General features: G+C 53.6%; 1 protein-coding gene and 1 long non-coding RNA gene across 3 annotated transcripts in view; one reads left to right on the forward strand and one right to left on the reverse strand.

The window, feature by feature from the left end:
• Nucleotides 1-10,325, reverse strand: part of TBX4 (T-box transcription factor 4) — a 35,641-nt gene extending 25,316 nt beyond the window's left edge. The window contains exons 1-3 of one of the 2 annotated variants that reach the window (XM_015646656.2): nt 10,160-10,325; nt 7,307-7,465; nt 6,417-6,511 (exon numbers count right to left, since the gene is read on the reverse strand). In XM_015646656.2, coding sequence (XP_015502142.1) covers nt 6,417-6,511; nt 7,307-7,462 — 251 coding nt within the window. In that variant the 5' untranslated portion in view covers nt 7,463-7,465; nt 10,160-10,325. Of the gene's footprint in view, nt 1-6,416; nt 6,512-7,306; nt 7,466-8,797; nt 9,005-10,159 lie in introns of those variants that run through there. The other variant, XM_015646655.2, reaches the window with a different exon arrangement.
• Nucleotides 10,326-10,438: 113 nt separating this feature from the next.
• Nucleotides 10,439-13,137, forward strand: LOC109022920. Its single transcript, XR_002002371.1, has 2 exons — nt 10,439-10,925; nt 11,638-13,137. It is a non-coding gene; the product is annotated as an uncharacterized LOC109022920 (long non-coding RNA).
• The last annotated feature ends 5,079 nt before the right edge of the window (nt 13,138-18,216 follow it).

Here is an 18,216-nt window from a genome sequence, read left to right on the forward strand (position 1 = left end):
CTCCAGTGATGCCTTTAGAACACCAAGGCAGCTGACACACCTGCATCCCTGATAACGACTGATGTGGCCCCAAATTCTTCTTAAGAACTGGCCACTGCTGCTTGAGGATGCTTCTCCTTGTCTTTATTGTTAGAAGGGAAAAGAATGGTGTGCACAGGTTTCAAGAACTATGTCTCCATTCTGATGACCTTTCTTAGGTTTTTCCTATTTTCCCTTCTTTTGACAAGTATTTCTTCCACTGACTTAACGCATCTTTAAAAATAATATTCTCCAGGGCAGATTAAAACAAATTTGGGGATGTCAGCTGTTTCTTTTAGCCTCTTAAATGGCATTTCCTTTTTGATAGATTCTTGCTTTCAGAAAATACTTTAAAGAGATCAAAGAGTTTTTCAACAGGGTCCCATTTTCCCAGTGTATCCTAACCCTGAGTCCCTTATTTCTCTTATCACCCACGCCACTCCGTTATGACGCTCTGTATACAAAGTAAGAGCAGTTAACTTTGAAGTGCTGGATTAGCCCATGCCAGATCCTTGCCTCAGAATAACAAACAATACAGGTTCAACAGGAGTTCTCATCAGTAGTTCATTTTTCAGCCCCAAATTCACTGTCACTAACACAAGCAACATTGAACTCTCAGTCTATGGGCAGATAGGAGAGATTTATCTGGTGGCAGGACCATGACCTAGTGATGAGAAGGTCAGACAGTTAAGGGATTTTTATATTTTGGAATGGCGAGGTTGTATTTTTTCCTTCTGGCTAGCACATCTAATTTTTAAATAAAACATTGTTTCTCACATAGTTGAGAACTTGGTTAGCTGGATGGCTGCTTTCATGGTCTAGAAACATTTCCTTTCTTTGCCCCATGGTGACTTGAGGCACAGGCAGGCTCCTGACCATGAGCTGCTTCTCTGGCCTTTCATTTTGCTGCAGCTGAAGTTGAGCAGAGAAGGTCCCAATGTGCAGGAGCATGGGAGAGGTGGTGCCAGCAGCACCAGCAGCACCAGCAGCACCAGCAGCACAGCACAAAGGTGCCTCAGAGAGAACCTGGGTGAGAGCACGGTCACCAACAGCATTTCAGGGCAGGTTTGCTCCCTCTCCAGCCCAGCTCCCCGGGCAGTGGGCTGAGGGAGGAGCTGAGGCAGCCTTGGCACTGATGGAGCCACAGCCCCGGTGTCCAGGAGCCTTTGAGACAGAGCCCCAGCAGTGGTTGGGACCTTCCCCAGCTGATCAGGGCTTGAGCAAAGCCTCCCCTCACCCTGCCACAGCACCAGCACAAGGACAAGCAGGGAAAGCTTTGGGAACACTTTAACTGTGAGCATCCCATGTTTTTAAAAAGCAAGGATGGCTGATTGAAGAGAGAAGTGTATTAGGAACCAAACTGCCATCCCTGCCCTCCTCGGCATGCACAAGCTCTGTCTCTCTTGCCAAAGCTGTCGACAACTTTAGTAGCAGAGCAAAGAGCCATTGGAGTTCACTCCTGCTTTTTCTATAAAAGCAGGAGTTTGTCTGAACAGGATAATTCCAGGACCCCAAATTTAGGAGCAAGCAGATGAAACATTCCTCAAATATCTATTTTATTTCTATGTTTTAAATTGACGGCTCACATTCCTTTGTTGATCTCGGATATTAAGGTTTGCTTTTGGATCAAAAACCATCAACAGAAATTCTTGTAACTGCCTCAAAAGATTCTGGACAAATATTTCCCTTTAATTGTAATGAGAACTGGGCATCCATATGCCCTACAGAGCCATGGAAAATTTAACTTTTAAAGGATTATTCACACAGGAAAGCTGCACCAGCTTAGCCAAAGCATTTATACTTCTTCAGACCTTGATGTCCTAAAAACTAGTTTTATTTTGGTTTACTAAAGTTGATTAGGAACAGATTTATTTTTTTTAAAACTGAAATAAGCCACTTTTAAAACGAAACTTGAACATCTAAAGTGGATTTGCATCTTTTCCACACATGCAAGATGTTTTATTGATTCTATTTTTTTTCCTCTGCAGCATTTTCCTACATATGCTTCTTAAAACCTGCTACCATAGAGACCAAAGCTGGCTTTGTACCTGTGTACATCCTGCACTCCAGCCAAAACTCAAAATCAGTATCTCAAACCTCCTGTTATGTCTCAGGGACGGTTCTGCTACCACAGAGAAATGACACATTATTTTCTCTTCAGGAACTGCTCACAAAAATGTGGCCAGACATCCTGTGAACTGGCATTTTTTACTGATGAAACAAAAGCTTTATCAAATTGTTTGTCCTTGGCAATACCTTGATAGAAATTGCAAAGACTGGCACCTTGGAAAAAACCTAGGGAACAGCTAAATAAATAATCTAACAGAAAGAAGAAATCCTGAGCCAGGAAGGCTGTGAAGCAAAGATTAACTTCCAGCAGAAATAAAGTCCGAAAGATGAGATTTCACAAAGAATTGTTTGCCACGAGCTACAAAAAAAAAAAAAAAATAAATCTGCAATTGTTCAGTTAAATAATAGCGCACAAAAGCGAGAGGATGAAATCGGAAAGCCAGATTTATAATGATGTCCCTCATTTGCTTTCTGCTTTCCCCACCCCTCGAACAATTTCACAAAAGTGTGGAATTCCTAAAATCCCGGGGGAAAGGTGTGCACCCTGCCACGACAGAACGATGTCCCCACAGCAGGGCGGCCAGAGGGGAAGAATCCAGATGTGCAGCTGCATCTGCATCCTCTCACACACCCTGTGCCCTTTATTAGCATCTAGATTGATTTGATTAATTTGATTTAACAGGATCTCATCGACTGGAACTTTTCGGTGCTGGAGGTTTTTAGGGTGTTCTTTGGCTAAGTGTTTTTTTGGAGGTGAGGGATTTTTTGGTTGGTTGGTTTGGTTTTGGAGGGGTTTTTGTTTGTTTTAACACACATACACACACACACACACACACACACACACACACACACACACACACACACACACACACGGGAGGATTTGTGAACAATTATTTCCAAAACCAGGCACTCCGAGCTCGCTGTGGGCGCTGGATTCGTTCCCCCATCCCTGGAAAGCAGCGCTGGGAGCAGGGATGGGGAGCGGGATGCTGGAGCGGGGAGCGGGAGCGGCCGCCCCGCCGGGGCTCGGCGAAGAGAGGCTGCTCAAACAACGGGATTCCCTCTGCCACCCGAGAAACCTGTCCTGCAAAACGCCCCTCGAGATGGGCACTGCCTGAAGGGATCACCCATGGGCGCTTTTCCTCTTGTTCCCCTCCAGTTCGGGCAGCCGTGGGTACCCAGCGCTCCGGGCAGCGCCGGGGATGGGGCAGTCTCTGCACCGCAGACATTCAGCCTTTTAAAACCATCACCAGATAATCCTCCGGAGGAGAAATCCGTAATTACAGCAAACCTCAAAGAGGAGGAAGGAGAGGAAAGCTCTGAGTGATGGAGCCGGCGCCCATCCACGGGCGCTCTGAGGGATCCGAGCGCTTTTCTCCAAAGTTCAGGGAACTTTGCTAACATCAACTTTTTATCTTTTGATGATCCTTTTAATATAAAATAATCTCTTTTTTTCCCCCTCCCACAATGAAGCAGTCAGACATTAAAAAGATAGCAAGTGCATTTTAAAGATGTTTCCACTTTATAAATCAAACTTTCTTGGCAACAACATGATTTCTATTTCAATGCTGAGCTTGCTGTGTTCTCCTAATATCTCCTACAGATCAGTCCTAAGAGGGAGTAATAATCCCCTAAAGTAATTCTCAGCCTTAAATTCTCGATAATTTATAGTTGGCTCGTTCTGTGGAGCTCTACAAAGAACGAAACAAATCACTCCCCCTCTCCCCCCTCAACTAAGTTATCAATATTTGCTTTGTTTATACAAAAAAGCAATTTTACACCATTGCCATGGAATTAACGCTTCCGCTGAGCTTTACATTTCCTCTCCGTTGAGTGAACTTGTGATTAAAGTCACTCTTGTTTTTGTTGTTGTTGTTGTTGTTTGAAATTTAAAAATCAGGCTTCCATTTCTTTTCGTTTGTGCCCCTTGAGGTCAGACAGACCTACATTTAAGTGATTTCAACTAACGGCATTCAGGGGCATCTCTGTGCCTGCTGGGAGGGGGATTAGAGTCCTGATTAGTGCCTGCAATTAGCCGCTTTCCCTCTTTCCACACCCCCCCAATGCTAAATGCAAGTGCACACAAATCTCCATTAACCATCGTTTGTTGTTTTTTTTTTAATTGGGTCAAGAGGAGGTTTATTATTGTGACTATTTAAATAGCTTGGGTAAAATTAAATCTGCATGAAGCAATAATTTGCATTTTGTCCTTTGCATGGGGATTAGCAGCAGATTGAGGCTCGTGGGCTGCCCTGCCCTCAGCACGGCCACGCGTGGCATCGCTAAGAACCGAGACACGAGGCACCACGGCATTTAAGCGATTCCATTGTTCTCATGTTCATTATTTTGTGTATTTTTGCTGTGGGTGCTGCGGCAGAACCCAGCCCGGAGCGGGGGGACCGAGCCGGCTCCCGGCACCGGCGGCGCGGGGGCTCCGGGGCTGCGCCTCGCTGCTAAAAACACCGATAAAAACCTCGTCCTGTATTTTGACACCATTTGCAGCCGAATCCAGTGGAAAAAAATATTTTTAAAAAGTTCTTTTGTTCCTCGTTGTTCATCGGCATTTCAGCCACTTCTCTCATTATTTTTTTAAATTCGAAAGTGTTTTAATTTTATTTTTTTTTTAATTCTTTTAGCTCGATGGCGCTGCACTGAATTTCTCAAATGGAGAATTTGGCTCGGATAACTTAAAAAACCCCAATTTTTTGTACATCTTGTGGTCTACCCCTCATCCCACCTCCTGAAAGGTGCACTGCCAGCTCCACCGGTCAAGGAATGTGGGACTGAGCCCTGTCCATATGGAGCTGTTTAAACAAGCCACGTTAAGACTTCCAGAGAGATAACATGCACGTTTGGGATGCTTAGGGTCTCGAATTTGGTACAGATATTACACATCTCTGCACAGACACACTCAGATACTATAAATTAAGGGTGAAATATCTGAGGTCTTGATCCCCTCATTTGAGCTGACTTAGGGAGCAGACCCATCCAAATGAACCCAGCTCTTCCCTTCACAGAACGAGCCCTGAGATTTTATACACCAAAATAAGGTGTGAAAAGGACAGAGTTACCTGCACCATCACTCACTCATAAAACAGACACACAGCAAATAAACGGAAGATTCCTGGGACCTACACCCCATCTCCAGGGGGAATAAAGGGAATATCTTGCTTATTAGAGTCCAGCTTCCCTACACCGAGCAGCTGCTGCACAAAGCAGCACTGCCCAGACAGAACTCGGAGGGAAAGCAGAGGAAAAGCGCTCATCAATCCCAAAAATCCAGCGCCGAGGGTTGGCTTCTGGGTCTCACAGCGTGAGCAGCAAACGGGAGAAAAGTCACACACACACTTCATGAGCAGCCCCGGTTGCTCTGAACGAAGGGTCAGAGACTACAGAGAAATAAAAACTGCATGGGAATTATTTGTGGGTTTTTTTCTCTGTTTTCTGTCCGTTCTTTGAGTGTCTGGCTGCACAGCTCGCTAGCACGGTGTAAAACAAGCAACCACAGGGCACGGCAGAACCACTCAGCTGTGCTGGAATTAAATGTTAATGGCTCAGTTTTTCTTTCCCAGCAGCAGCGAGGCGAGCTCGCTGCCGCAGAAGCCAAGGGCAGATACTTCGGTGCCCACAGTGACACCCTAATTTTCTTGGGAATTATCTGATTCCCGAGCCGGTGATGGTTTGAGGTTTAATTCTGATTCTTAATTTTCTGGCATTAATTCTGCCATCTTCCACCAGAGCAGCCCGGGCAGGACAGGAGCCCTGAGCAGAGGCAGGGCTGAGTTCTCTGGGCAACTGAAGCCTCTGTGGGGCTCTGGTCTCCCTCTCTGGCTGTGAGGGGGCCGTGATTTGATAAAAAGAATTATTTGTTTCCAAGGGAAAACAGTTTTGGTTTTTTTTACCCGTTTCTCTTTCAGTTTTGAGATTAAAAGAACCTTCGTACAGCTAAAACTTTGGTGCAGAGTATCTCAGTGCAGGTCTTAGTGCACAGGACAGAAAAGGGCAGAGGGTTTGCTTCGTGGGGGAAAAAATAAAACCACAATTATGCTGATTTCCTAATTTAAAAAAAAAAATTAAAAATCATTACCAGTGAGAATCGGGACTAAATGTTCCAAACAACTCCACAACATTTTCTTACATCTACATTCCAACTGCCTCACTCAAACACATGTACAGTGTACACTAAGAAAATGATCTTACTGAAATTTGCAATCACAATAATACTTTTAAATACCACTAACTGGCGGCTCTGCAAAACCCAGTGTTAGCAAGCAGAACATTTCATAGAGATCAGAAGCAATACATGTTTGCAGGGAATTTTCACTAACCTGCCTGCTTTGGTTATTATCATTTCTGTGCCAGCTTCATGAAATTTCTTCCATAGCTCCTTCTCATGGAGATAGACTTTGATATTTTCTATTGTCTGTAAAAAAAATTAAGATAATAAGAACAGTAAGAAATGATGGAGAAAACCTGCGAGAAGGGCTGGGAAGGGCCGTGGAAGGGCGGGGGTTGGGGACACTCAGGGCCCGCGTTGCAGCCGAGGCTCCGGCTGAAGCCACCAGCCTGTGCGGGAGAAGGATGGAGTCTCAAAAATTCCGCTGCTCTTTGCCAAAAATAAGAGAAACAAACGGAGGCCGGTTTTAATTGCAGACTTTCACAACCAAGCAGGACACTGCAGCTAAATGGAATTTTTTCTTTTTTTTTTTTTTCCTTTTTCCTAGTGGGGGGAAAAAGTCTCTTAGGGTAGACTCGCCCTAAGCCTCCTAAAAACCGGGGCTAGAAGCAGCCGCGGGCACAACGGATCCGCGTCCCGGGCCGAGTTTTGTGCATTCCGCGGGATGCTGGGGACATCGGCGAGGTGCGGCCGTGCGCGGGGCGAAGGCACAGAAACCGCGTTTGATTTAGGGATGGAAAAACCCCAGTGAATTCCCTGCCGGGCCGCAGCCCCGGGAGGAGTCGGGCCCTGCCGGCCGCGGCTTTCGGTGCTCGGATTCGCCCTTTACCGACCTGTGCACCGATGGTGGGCCCGGGACGGCCTGCTGCGGACGGGAAAAATAAAATGATAACATGAAAAAATAAAAGCAAAAAAAAATGAGGAAAAATGAGCTTTCCTCGCAATCCCTCCCCGTGTTGTGGCCGGGGGAGATGCGCTGGGCCGGGCTGGTGGCGGGGTCAGGGCGCAGCAGGGCAGGATGCGGGGCCGGACGGAGCGTACCTGCTCGGGGTCGGGGAGCTGCGGGCTGCTGAGCGGCGTGCTGCTCCCCCCGGCTACGCCGAGGACGGGGGAGCCGGCGGAGGTGTCCGCATGGCCGGGCGCGGGGGCTGTTGGAAACCCTTCCTCGGTTTCAGACAGGCTTTTCTCCTGGAGCATTTCCTTGGGGGAGAGAGGCGCAACGTTAGCTCGCGGCTCCGGGAGCCACGTCCAACCCCTGCCCCTCGCCCAGCCCCGGGCACGGCCACCTGCGAGGTCAGACCCTCCCGGGCCGGGCCGTGCTCGTTCCTCGGGCGGCGGCACTCGGCGACACTGGGATGTGACACCGCCGGCCCCGGGGGAAGCCGCAGTGCCCCAGCCCCCGCGGGAGAGCCGCCCACGCGTGAGGCCGGGTCAGCTCATGTCTGATGTGGCCGCAGCCCCCCAGCCCCGATTCTTTCTCCCCTCCTGTACCCGTCGGGAAGGGCAGCCCGGCCCGGTCGGTCTCTCTGCCCCGTCCCGTCGGGGTTGCGGGGGCTCCGCGACGAAGCACTGCGGCGGAGCCGGGCGGTGTAAACAGGGGGAGTGCTGGGCTCCGAGATAAAAGGGCCCCTCTTAAACTTGGACGGAGACTGGGAAAAGCCAATAAAGATAAGGCCTGACAGCTCCGCCGGGGCTGCCGCGCATCAACGCCGACTTTTACAGCGCGAAGGGACGCGGCCGCCCGCCCCGCTTGACGGACGGACAGACAGACGGACGGGCAGCGGCGGCGAGGAGGGGGAGCAGCTCCGAGGAGGCTGCGGGGTGCCGGTCCCAGGGACCGAAGGCGGCGCTGGCCGCGGACCTGAGGCCCCGGAGGGAATGCTCCTGTCCCCGGCCCGCAGCCCCGGTCCCTGCCCCGAGCAGCCAAGGCCGAGCCGCTCTTTGGGACAGTGGCTGTGCAGGGAGAGAGAGGGGCTGGGACCCTAAAGTGCAGCTCCAGCAGAGCTCCAGGGAGAGCGGGACTGGAATTCCCAGCTCCATTCGCACCAGAATTCCCGGAGAGCTCTCGCCGAGGAGCCGGACAGCGAGCCCGGCTGTGTGCGGCGGACACACACGCACACCCAGTGACCAGTCCCCGGGCAGGGAGCACCGAGCGGCGAGCACGGTACGGGGCTCAATGCCCCGAGAGCTCCACCGGTCCCTCCGCTTGGCTCGGAGTATCGGGACGGGGCGGCCCCAGCCCGGCCGAGGCGCGGATGTTTCCCGGCGTCCAACCGCAGAGCGGAGCCGGGTGACCGGGAGGGCACAGGTGGGAGGTGTCCGCGGAGAAGCCCGAGGGCGAGGCTCCAGCCCCGGACTGGGATCGGTGCTCCCGGCACGGAGCAGGTTGGCTGGCGGGGAGCAACAGGGAGCATCGGGGCAGGATAGCGGCGGTGTCCCGCCCCAGGCCGGGGCTCGGCGGGCTGCAGGGAACCCCGCACCTTTGGACCCCCCGCTCCCTCCCGTCCTTCCCCCCGCACCCCGAGAACTCACACGGCCGGCCGAGGGGCAGGAGGCGCAGCGGGGGGCTCCGGGCTTGGCCTGGGGGCGGCTGCGGCATGAAGGGCATCCGCGGGGCGCTCAGGCCGGGAGCGGCTCCGCGGCCCCCGATGGCAGCGGCGTGCGGAGCATCCCCCGCTGCGCGGATTCACTTTCCCTTGATCTCGGCGGAAAATGTTCCATAAAGATCCAGTTTGGGGCCTTTCGACTCCCTCCCTCTTTGTCTCCCCCCCTCCCTTTTCCTTCCCCTCCTGTTGCTGACGTTGCCGCTGTCAATCACATCTCCTTACACCGACTCTGGCCCGCTCCGCCCGGCCCGGCCCGCCCGGCCCGGCCCGGCCCCGGGCCCGCCCGACGGTCCGCACCGGGGGGCACCGGCGGGGGCAGCGGCCGCCCGGCCCCAGCGCACCGGACCCGGCTGCGGCCTTCCCCGGCCTGCCTCGGCGCTGCGCCGGGCCTGGCGGCGAGCGGAGCCGCTCGCTGCTCCGGGAGGAGCCGGGGGAGAGGGGACATCCTCGGCACCACCGCCCCCTCACAGCCCCGACGGTCCTGGGGCTCCCCACTGCCCGCCGGGGAGCCGGGCAAGGCCGGGGCTGCAGCGGGGGGCATAGGCCGCACTTGAAAGGGCACCCGGCTCGGCGGGACCCCGCTGCAGGAGCCGGGGTAGCCCGGGAGAGGTGATGGGGAAGAGCCGGGATCATGCCTGGGCAGGGTCCCCGCCTCAGGAGGGGCCCACGACCCGCGTGGGGCTCCCTGACCCTGCACTGCAACCGAAGCGTCCGTGTCCACCGGCTTGCGGCCTGCCCTCGGTTGCGGGTCTCCCTGCGAGCCCGGGGACGAGGACAGGGCTCTCCCTCCTCTACATGTCGCGACAGAGAGCACCGAGCCATTCCACAGGGCAGGCAGGGGCCGTGTGGCCACAACAAAGGCGAGGCCAGGCCCTCAGGGCTGCCCCGAGGTGAGGGCGGCAATGGAAGAATCCCCTCAGAGCAGCCCACCGGAGCTCCCTCACCCTGCGGCACGGGCACCGCCAGCTCGGGGCTCCTACCACCATGCCAAACCCCCAGAGCAGGGGAGAACCCATGCGGAAGAGTTCCCCGGTGCTGTCGCGACTTAAAGGGGCCACTTCAGCTCGGCTATCGCGATTGCCAAGCGCCCCACACACACATCCCCTCAGCGCTGCCCTCCCTGCGCAGAGCCGGCCCTCACATCCGAACCGCGCCCAGGCCAGCGCGGGAAAGATGTCCATAGGCCTGTCGCGACAGCTGCACTGCTGAGCCCCGCGCTATATCGCGACAGCAGCAGGCTCTGCGCTGCACCCTGCCCTCCCCAGCCCTGCCCATCAGGAGCCCTTACCCGAGCCGGGGGTCCCGGGCGGGCGCCGAGGCTCCCGCAGCGCCGGGCTCACAGGGACCCCGCCATGGGCCGGCGGGGCTGGGGTCTTATCGGGGTTTTCTTGAAAGTGAATTTAAACCCAAACTCACTCCCACCGTCACGTGGTGCAGAAATTGGGAACAGGAGCAGAATAAAAAGTAAAGTGGGGTCAACCTCGTAATGAACCTTTTCCCCACTCCTACCAAAAAAAAAAAAAAAAAAAAAAAAGGAAAAAAAAAAAGAAAAAAGGAAAGAAAAAAAACAAACCACGAAGCAGAGCGGGCCGGGGGATGCGAGCTTGGGAGCGGCGAGCGGATGCCGCAGGAGGCAGCGGGATGGGGCAGGTGAGACCGGGCCGCGGCGGGCCCCGAGGGACCGGGGCGAGAGGGGACCCGCGATCGTCCTGTCCCCGCACAGAGCGAGCGGGGACTCAGAAGGGCCTAAGGCCGAGGAGCCGTCCCGGCGAGGGGCAGCAGAGTCAGGCTCAGCCGAGGGCTCCCGGGAGCGCCGCTCCTGTCGCTGACCCGCTCCGCTCGGTTCCCCGCCGGTTCCGCGCTCGCAGCCGCCTCTGAGCCGCGGGCCCGGCCCGAGCCCCAGCCCCGCACGCCGCGGGCACCGCGTCCGCCCCTCGCTTGGACCGCTCTGTCCCGCCGCCGGCTCCCACCTGCGGGACCGGGGCGGCTGCCGGGGGCCGGGCTCCACGGCAAGGTGAATTTCGGTGTGACTGCAGGGGCTCGGCTTGGTCTGGGTGAGTCTCCCTTCAACCCTTCCTCCCTCAATCGCGGCTAGGATAGCAGAGATGCCGGCCGCTGCCTGAGCTTCCCGACGTTAAATGCAGTTTTTTCCCCCATTGAACAAAAATAAAAGGGCAGAGGGGCAATCCCGGGTGGGGAGGATTCAATTAAAGCAAATACAAAGACTCTCAGGCCTCCTTCCAGCCTCAGACTTCCCCGTCGATGCGTTCGGGGATGCCGGAGCGGTGGGGTCGGGCCCATTCCCTGCCGTGCAGCCCCGGTTTGGTCCAGCCGCGCTCGGCTCACCGTGCCGGGAGCCCGGACAGCACCTGCCCGCAGCGGGCTCTGGGCTCGGTTCCTCCGGGAGGGCGCAGATTTCCTCATCCCCAGAGCAGGGGACGAGGCCGACACCGAGGGGTGAAAAGTCCTCGTCGGACAGAACCCCCGGCTGCGGCAGCTCCGTGCGCTGCCCGAAGGCTTCGGCAATTGACGGCGAGGCGAAAGCAGCCCGACTGTCATCACCCGGCAGATAAACGGCCGGATCCCCGACGGCAGGGTGGCTCCTATTCACGGCTCATCAACGCCGAGCCAAGGGAGCAGTGGGAGGATAAGCCCCGCTTTCAGGAACCAGCGCTCCAAACCTCTCATCACTGTCACCGAGCTCGCTCATGCCTTGGCCCTAAACACCGGCGATTAATAAAAGTTTACTGTCGCTTTTTTCCAAAGTTACACTCAGTCCGCGGGCCGGGGAAAACCCGAGTGGGATCTGTTCTGCGGGATGCTCCAGCGCTCTTCCAGCCTCCGCGCTTTTCCGTGGCTCCTCTTCCCCCAAAGAAAACCTGCTCTTTCCCCCCCAAGAAAAGCTGCCATCCACGACGGAGACGAGGGAGAAGCGAAGCCCGAGCCCGCACCCGACGGAACCGGGCGGCCCCGACGGCGGCGGCTCAGAGCCCCGTGCGAGGCCGGGGAAAGCCAGAACCGAGCCTCGGCCGCGTGGGTTGGCATAGATTTACTGACTTGAGAGGAAACTCACCGGTTTACACTGCTGAGAAGGGTTTGAATGGATGAGTACTGAGAAAAAATTGCCGAATTTGGCCAGTAACAAGGCTGGAAGAGTGGAAGGCTAATACTGAGTTATGCATGGACTCGGGAAGAATTACACAGCATCAGAGTCTTGCTTCTAAACAGCGACAGCGCCAAATTTCTAATAACTGTGTAATATGCTTATTTATACCATACAAGGACTTACAAACCTCATTGTGCATAGCAGCTGGGTCATATTTCTTTACCCTTCCATTCCTCAGGCTCTTTTGCCAAGAGACTGGTACCAAACACTTCTAGGCTAAAAGGAAAACACAAAATTTAATCGCAAAGAAACGGTGACAAGGAAGCGTGGGTAAGATACGGGCTGACGTGCAGCCCTTTAATCTTAAGCATCTGCCTAAAATAGGTGCGCTAAGGGGGTATTGGAAATATGCACGGTTTGAAATGCAAGTGATTCTCTGCTTCTAAATCGTTCAGCCCAATTATCCACATGTATTTCCCTGACCTGGGCACGTTTGTAGGCTCTAAGGCTTTGTTTTAAACTGTTAAGTAAATATTTTAACGAATGTTTTAAAACGTTGTAAACGAACGTGCTGCTCAGTCTCGCACCAAGCTCCGCTGGAACCGGGTAAATCAAACGAAGAACCATATTCCGATTTGTTTTTAAATATTTTGGGGGGGGGTATTTGATAATTTTATCCCGGCGTACCAAGTGTACTCACCCCTCGTAATTTCAAACAAAGCTATTCAAAATGGCAGCCCGGCAATGTTAAACTTTTTATCCAGAAATAATTAAACTATGAACAAATATTCACGTATGTAGATATTTTTTAAAAGCTTAAGTATTTTAGAAATAAAAGCTAACAATCGTGGAATTGGTTTAATTGTTAAAACTTACCCTAATTTTGTCCAAATGCTCTGGATTTTTATTTTTGAATATGCTCATTTTCAAACCACTTTTTAAAGTAGCATCTAAAAAACCTAACATTTTAAGTCAACTGCACGTTTTTTGAGGGAAGAGATTTTACCATGAGCTTGGCAAAGTCTTTGTAAGAATGAACAGTCCAGAGATCACTGCCCTGGTGAGCGTCAGACTGAGAAAGTCCCCAGTGGTAATTCCCAGCCAAAGCTGATTTAACGTCAAGATTTACATACATACATACCAAAAAAAAAAAAAAAAAAGGCAAAAAAAGAGGCAGCTCAATCTATTTTGCAATAACTTTTTTTTTTATTTTAATGAAAAGAGCCCCAAAGCTACAACTTGCTGGAGCTGGAATGGGAATGAAGGTTTAAAAAATAAAAGGAGAACAAAGCCCAGGGCTCGGAGTGTGGTGATTTCTCTGCAGCCTGGTTTGCAGTGCCACAGCAGCCCCAGCTCTGCTTCCTGCAGCCACCAAAATGCTGTGGGCTGGGATCTGAGCAGGGCCATGGCACAGGATGGGATCTGAGCAGGGCCGTGGGCACAGGATGGGATCTGAGCAGGGCCATGGGCACAGGATGGGATGTGAGCAGGGCCATGGGCACAGGATGGGATCTGAGCAGGGTCTGCCATGGGCACGGGATGGGATCTGAGCAGGGCCATGGCACAGGATGGGATCTGAGCAGGGCCATGGCACAGGATGGGATCTGAGCAGGGTCTGCCATGGGCACAGGATGGGATCTGAGCAGGGCCATGGGCTCGGGATGGGATCTGAGCAGGACAATGGGCACAGGATGGGATCTGAGCAGGGTCTGCCATGGGCACAGGATGGGATCTGAGCAGGACCATGGGCACAGGATGGGATCTGAGCAGGGCCATGGCACAGGATGGGATCTGAGCAGGCCCTGCCAGCACTGCTGTGCCACTGAGAGCAGGTCAGTGGCTCTGTTCACACCATCCCCAGGGGTCACCGGCACCACTGTGGTCTGGAGGACAGGCTGGGACAGAAGGGATCAGGCAATGGTGTGGGTCACAGTGGCAGCCAGATGTGTGCATGGAGAGGGGACAGCAGCCCCAGGGCAGCTCAGTGTCCTTCAGGGACCTTGCAGGAGTGGGAGGAGGTCACGTGGAACCTTCTGGGTGAAGCTGCTCTGGAGCACCTGGGCTGAGGGCAAAAATGAGAGGTAAAATCCACCAGGTGACAGCATGGTGAATCACTTGTGGATCACTTGTCACCAGGCAGGAGGAAAAGAGGAGAGGCCTGTCTTAAGCCTTGCATCAGAGCAAGAAACTGCCTTAAGGTATTGCAAACCCAGCCCAGTGCACTGTGTTGTGTTGTGTGTTGTGTGTGTGAGATGTGTGTTGTGTGTGTGTTGTGTGTTGTGTGTGTGTTGTGTGTTTTGTGTGTGTGTTGTGTGGTGTGTGGTGTGTGGTGTGTGGTGTGTGTTGTGTGTTGTGTGTTGTGTGGTGTGTGTTGTGTGTTGTGTGGTGTGTGGTGTGTGTTGTGTGGTGTGTTGTGTGTGTGTTGTGTATTGTGTGTTGTGTGTTGTGTGTTGTGTGTTGTGTGGTGTGTGTTGTGTGTTGTGTGTTGTGTGGTGTGTGTTGTGTGGTGTGTTGTGTGTGTGTTGTGTGTTGTGTATTGTGTGTTGTGTGGTGTGTGGTGTGTGTGTGTGTATGTGATGTGTGTTGTGTTGTGGCTCTGCACGGTGTCCTTGCCATCATCCATCCATCGCCATGCAGGGATGAGGGGCTGGGAGAGTCCTGCCCAAGTGATTATTCAATTTGTGCTGGGGATGAGGTTATTGCTCTGGGAAATCACTGTCCTCAAGGGTAAACAGAGGAAAATGCTGGTGTGGGTGAGAAATTCCCAGCGTGAGGAATGAAGGCAGCCAGCTGCCAGCTCCATCTCTGCCCTGGAGCTGGGCATAGACTCTGTCCAAGCCCCCAGTGTGGCACAATGTGATGTCCTGACAGAGTAACCAGGGCCAATGGCCAGGGCCAATATTGTTGTAACATCAGAGCCCCCTCAGGGACCAGAACCCCTGACCCACAGCCTGAGCAAGGCAGCACAGCAAGCCCTCACACCCCAGCAGAGCCTGCTCTTTTTGGCCAGTCCCCTTCCCCCACGGTACTGCCCACTCTTTCCCTCTTTCTTTCCCCTTTCTCTCTCATCCAGGGCCAGACCCACAGCATGGCAGGAGGTCAAAACAGGGCTCAGCACTGGAGCTATGGGGAGGGAACAGAAAACCCTAAGCCAGGAGCAAACAGGGGCCCTGGGGGATTAAATCCTTGCCAGATGCCTACGAGAGCCATGCATCCCTCCTAGAGATCAGTCCTGTCCTGAGTCCTGGCTAAATCACCCAGGGCAGGTTTAGGGATGTGAGGCTTTCAGAGCATGGGAAGGCAGCTGGGATTTCAAAGGGCAGAGGGGAGCAGGGAGCAGCAGAGTGGAGAGGCTGGAGCAGAGGCACAGCCACTCATCCGGATGTGGAGCTGCTGGAGAGGAGGAGGAGGCACAACGGGATGGAGGAAGGCGAGGTGAGAGGCAGATGAGAGCAGAGAGGAAGGGAGCTGTGAGGGTCTGGGGAGCAGGAGGCTGGGAAAAGGGGCCACCTTGGGGAAGGGTTTTGCTTCCAAGGGCAGCACACATCACCAGCCAGATTTTGGGATGTGGCAGCTCGCTCCCTGCTCGGTCACATCCCTCCCATGCCTCCATCCCACTCCCGGGACATTGATGTGAAACACATTCCTTGGGCTGCAGTGGGGCAGGGCCAGGCCTGGGACAAATGCTCTTCTCCATTTTGGGGATTTTCTTCCCTGCCCAGGGAATGGGTTTGCTCTGAAAGCAGGGCTCAATCTTAGGGGTGCCATTGCCCCTCCAGTAAAGGGAGAAGAACTGCAAAAAGACCCCACATTCCCATCCCTGGGGAAGGCTCTCAACAGAAGCAGACAGGAAGGGAAGTGATAGCCAACTGGGATGGGGCCCAGAAGCTGGGAATTTCCTCCTCCTGGGACATGACTCACTGTGGGACCTCAAATTTGCTGCAGGTAGAACGAGGGAAACTGGAAGGAGGAGAGGGATGAAATGCTGGAGCAGCATCTGCCCCTGACTCCAGCAAGGAGAGAAAGGATGGCTGAGATTCATGAAATAAAGTTGAGACAGGAAAACCTTGCTTAAGGAGCTGTCTGGGAAAGGGGCCATTTCAGGCCTGCTGTATACAAGTGCCAGTGATTTGGGGCCAGAACAGACAATTGCTAAAATTTCCTCCAGGCTCTGCTGTGCAAGGAGCTGGTCTCAAGCAAAGCAGTTACAGAAAGTCATGGGGAGCTTACTGCTGCTCTTCTGCTTGTGTTGAGGGAACAAGCTGGCTCCATCAGGAGAAGGGAAGGGAAAAGTTCCCTCAAATTTGGAATTTTTTTCTCACACAACAGCTCAGAGCACAGAGCTGCTGGTGCAGAGAGGACGAGGCAGTTCCTCCTGGAGGAAGGGTTCAAGCATCACACCGTGCAGTAGGAACAGAGAGAGGGATGGAAAAGGGATTTCCTGATCCTCAGGATCAGTCTGCACCTGTCATAAGCCAACAGGGTGAAATCTGGGAAGAAGCAGGAGCAGTGGGGACAGCAGGAGATGACCCCATGGAGGTTTGCACCCCTGAACTTCAGCACAGTCACAGCTACAGAGGGAGTCCAGGGCCTTCTGCCCCTGCCATTCCCTGCTCTTACCTGGGAGCCAGGCAGAAAAGAGGGCAAAATGGGCTCTGCCCCAAAGCCCAACCACTGCTCCACCACCAGAGAAGAGGGATCCACGCTGGGATCTCTCACCTTGGCCCAGGTGATGAGGCTGCCACAGGTCTGCCAGCTGGTCAAGGGGCTGGCCTGGCTGCTTTGGGACATCCTCAGGACCATTTCCCACCTCTGGCACATGATGTTCATCCATTTCCATGCTGGTAAAAGGTGGAAAATGCTTGCCTGGGTTGGGAACATTGACTGGAGGAAGCACCTTGGCCAGTGGGGCCCAGCATTGGCCGTGGAGCCTCAGGGGCTATGGGGACAGCAGGCACAGAGCCAGCAGCAGGATGGTCCTCTCTGATCCTGACACAGAAAACAGGAGCTGTGGCAGGGGGTCCATCCCCTCTCTCCTGTTCCTGCTCCAAATTGAACCCAGAAAGTGTAAAAAATATGGATAAGAAATGCTGGTCAGTGCTTTCCATACCAACATCCTTCATGTACGACACATTCTCAGCACCTCCAGCCAAGGAGAGCGCTGTGGTTTTGCCTCTGTGCTGGTGCCACCGACAAAGTGCAGAAAAGCCTCAGAGCTCGAGATAAATGCCCTGAACCAGATGAAATCAGCCGGGAACACCTGATCCTCATTCCCACAAGGTTATGGTTAAGGTTGCGAAACGAAGGAAGTGCCGCACTGGCATGCTGGCAGCAAATCAAAGCAAATGACATTAATTAAAGCATATGTTAGGAATAGGAAATAAAGCTAAAGCAACATTTCATCTGCAGCGTCTTCTCTGGGCACTTTAGAAAGGGTATAAGTTTACTGTAAAGAAAGAGAAATGAGGAGGCTGGTGCAGAGGATAGATGTGCGGGAAGTTAAAAGAATTAGAGGAGAGTTTTAAAAGCTTTAGACTATACACTCAAGGTCATGTTCACTCTCTGTATTTATTTTGAATTGTGAGTGAGGGGGAAGGCTGAGAGTGCTGGCTGGCACTGGAAGCAGACTCAGGCTAACATGGACGGAGTATCCTTGACAAGGGGGCTCAGCCCCGAAATTGGGACCCTCCGCACTCCTCCCTGCGTGGCTGCAACAGGCACTGATGGACCTTGGCAGTGGTTTTGCAAAATTACACATAATTTACCAATTTTGCTTTTCTCAGCTCATTCAGCCCCAGAATTTACCAAAACTCAGTACATTTCTCTGAGCAGCTGGGGACAAGGGCAGTGCTGTCCCCTGCACAGGGGGAAACTGAGGCACGGCACGATTAACAGTTTTGAAGCACGGAGCAAGCACGGAGCAATCACAGGGCTGGGAGCACCGAGCAGAGCTGCACTCCAACCCCCTCAGGAACCAGGAGAAGCCCCTCAGACCTCTCCCATGGTCTCTGTCAGCCCTTCCTCCTGCTCCCGCCCGAGGGGCTGGCAGCAATGCTGCAGTCCTGACCCATTGGGGGTATTTCTGGGGCTGCCAGCGGTGTACCAGCTGTGTGCCAGCCGTGTGCCAGCCGTGTGCCAGCCGTGTCATCCCAGGTCATGCAGCTTCTTCCCATCAGGGCCACATGCCTCAGTGTGCTGGGGCTGTGAACAGGGCCAGCCCGGGGCCTCTGTGCCAGCTC

This window comes from Parus major, chromosome 19 (assembly GCF_001522545.3).
Source record: "Parus major isolate Abel chromosome 19, Parus_major1.1, whole genome shotgun sequence".
Lineage (NCBI taxonomy): Eukaryota > Metazoa > Chordata > Aves > Passeriformes > Paridae > Parus > Parus major.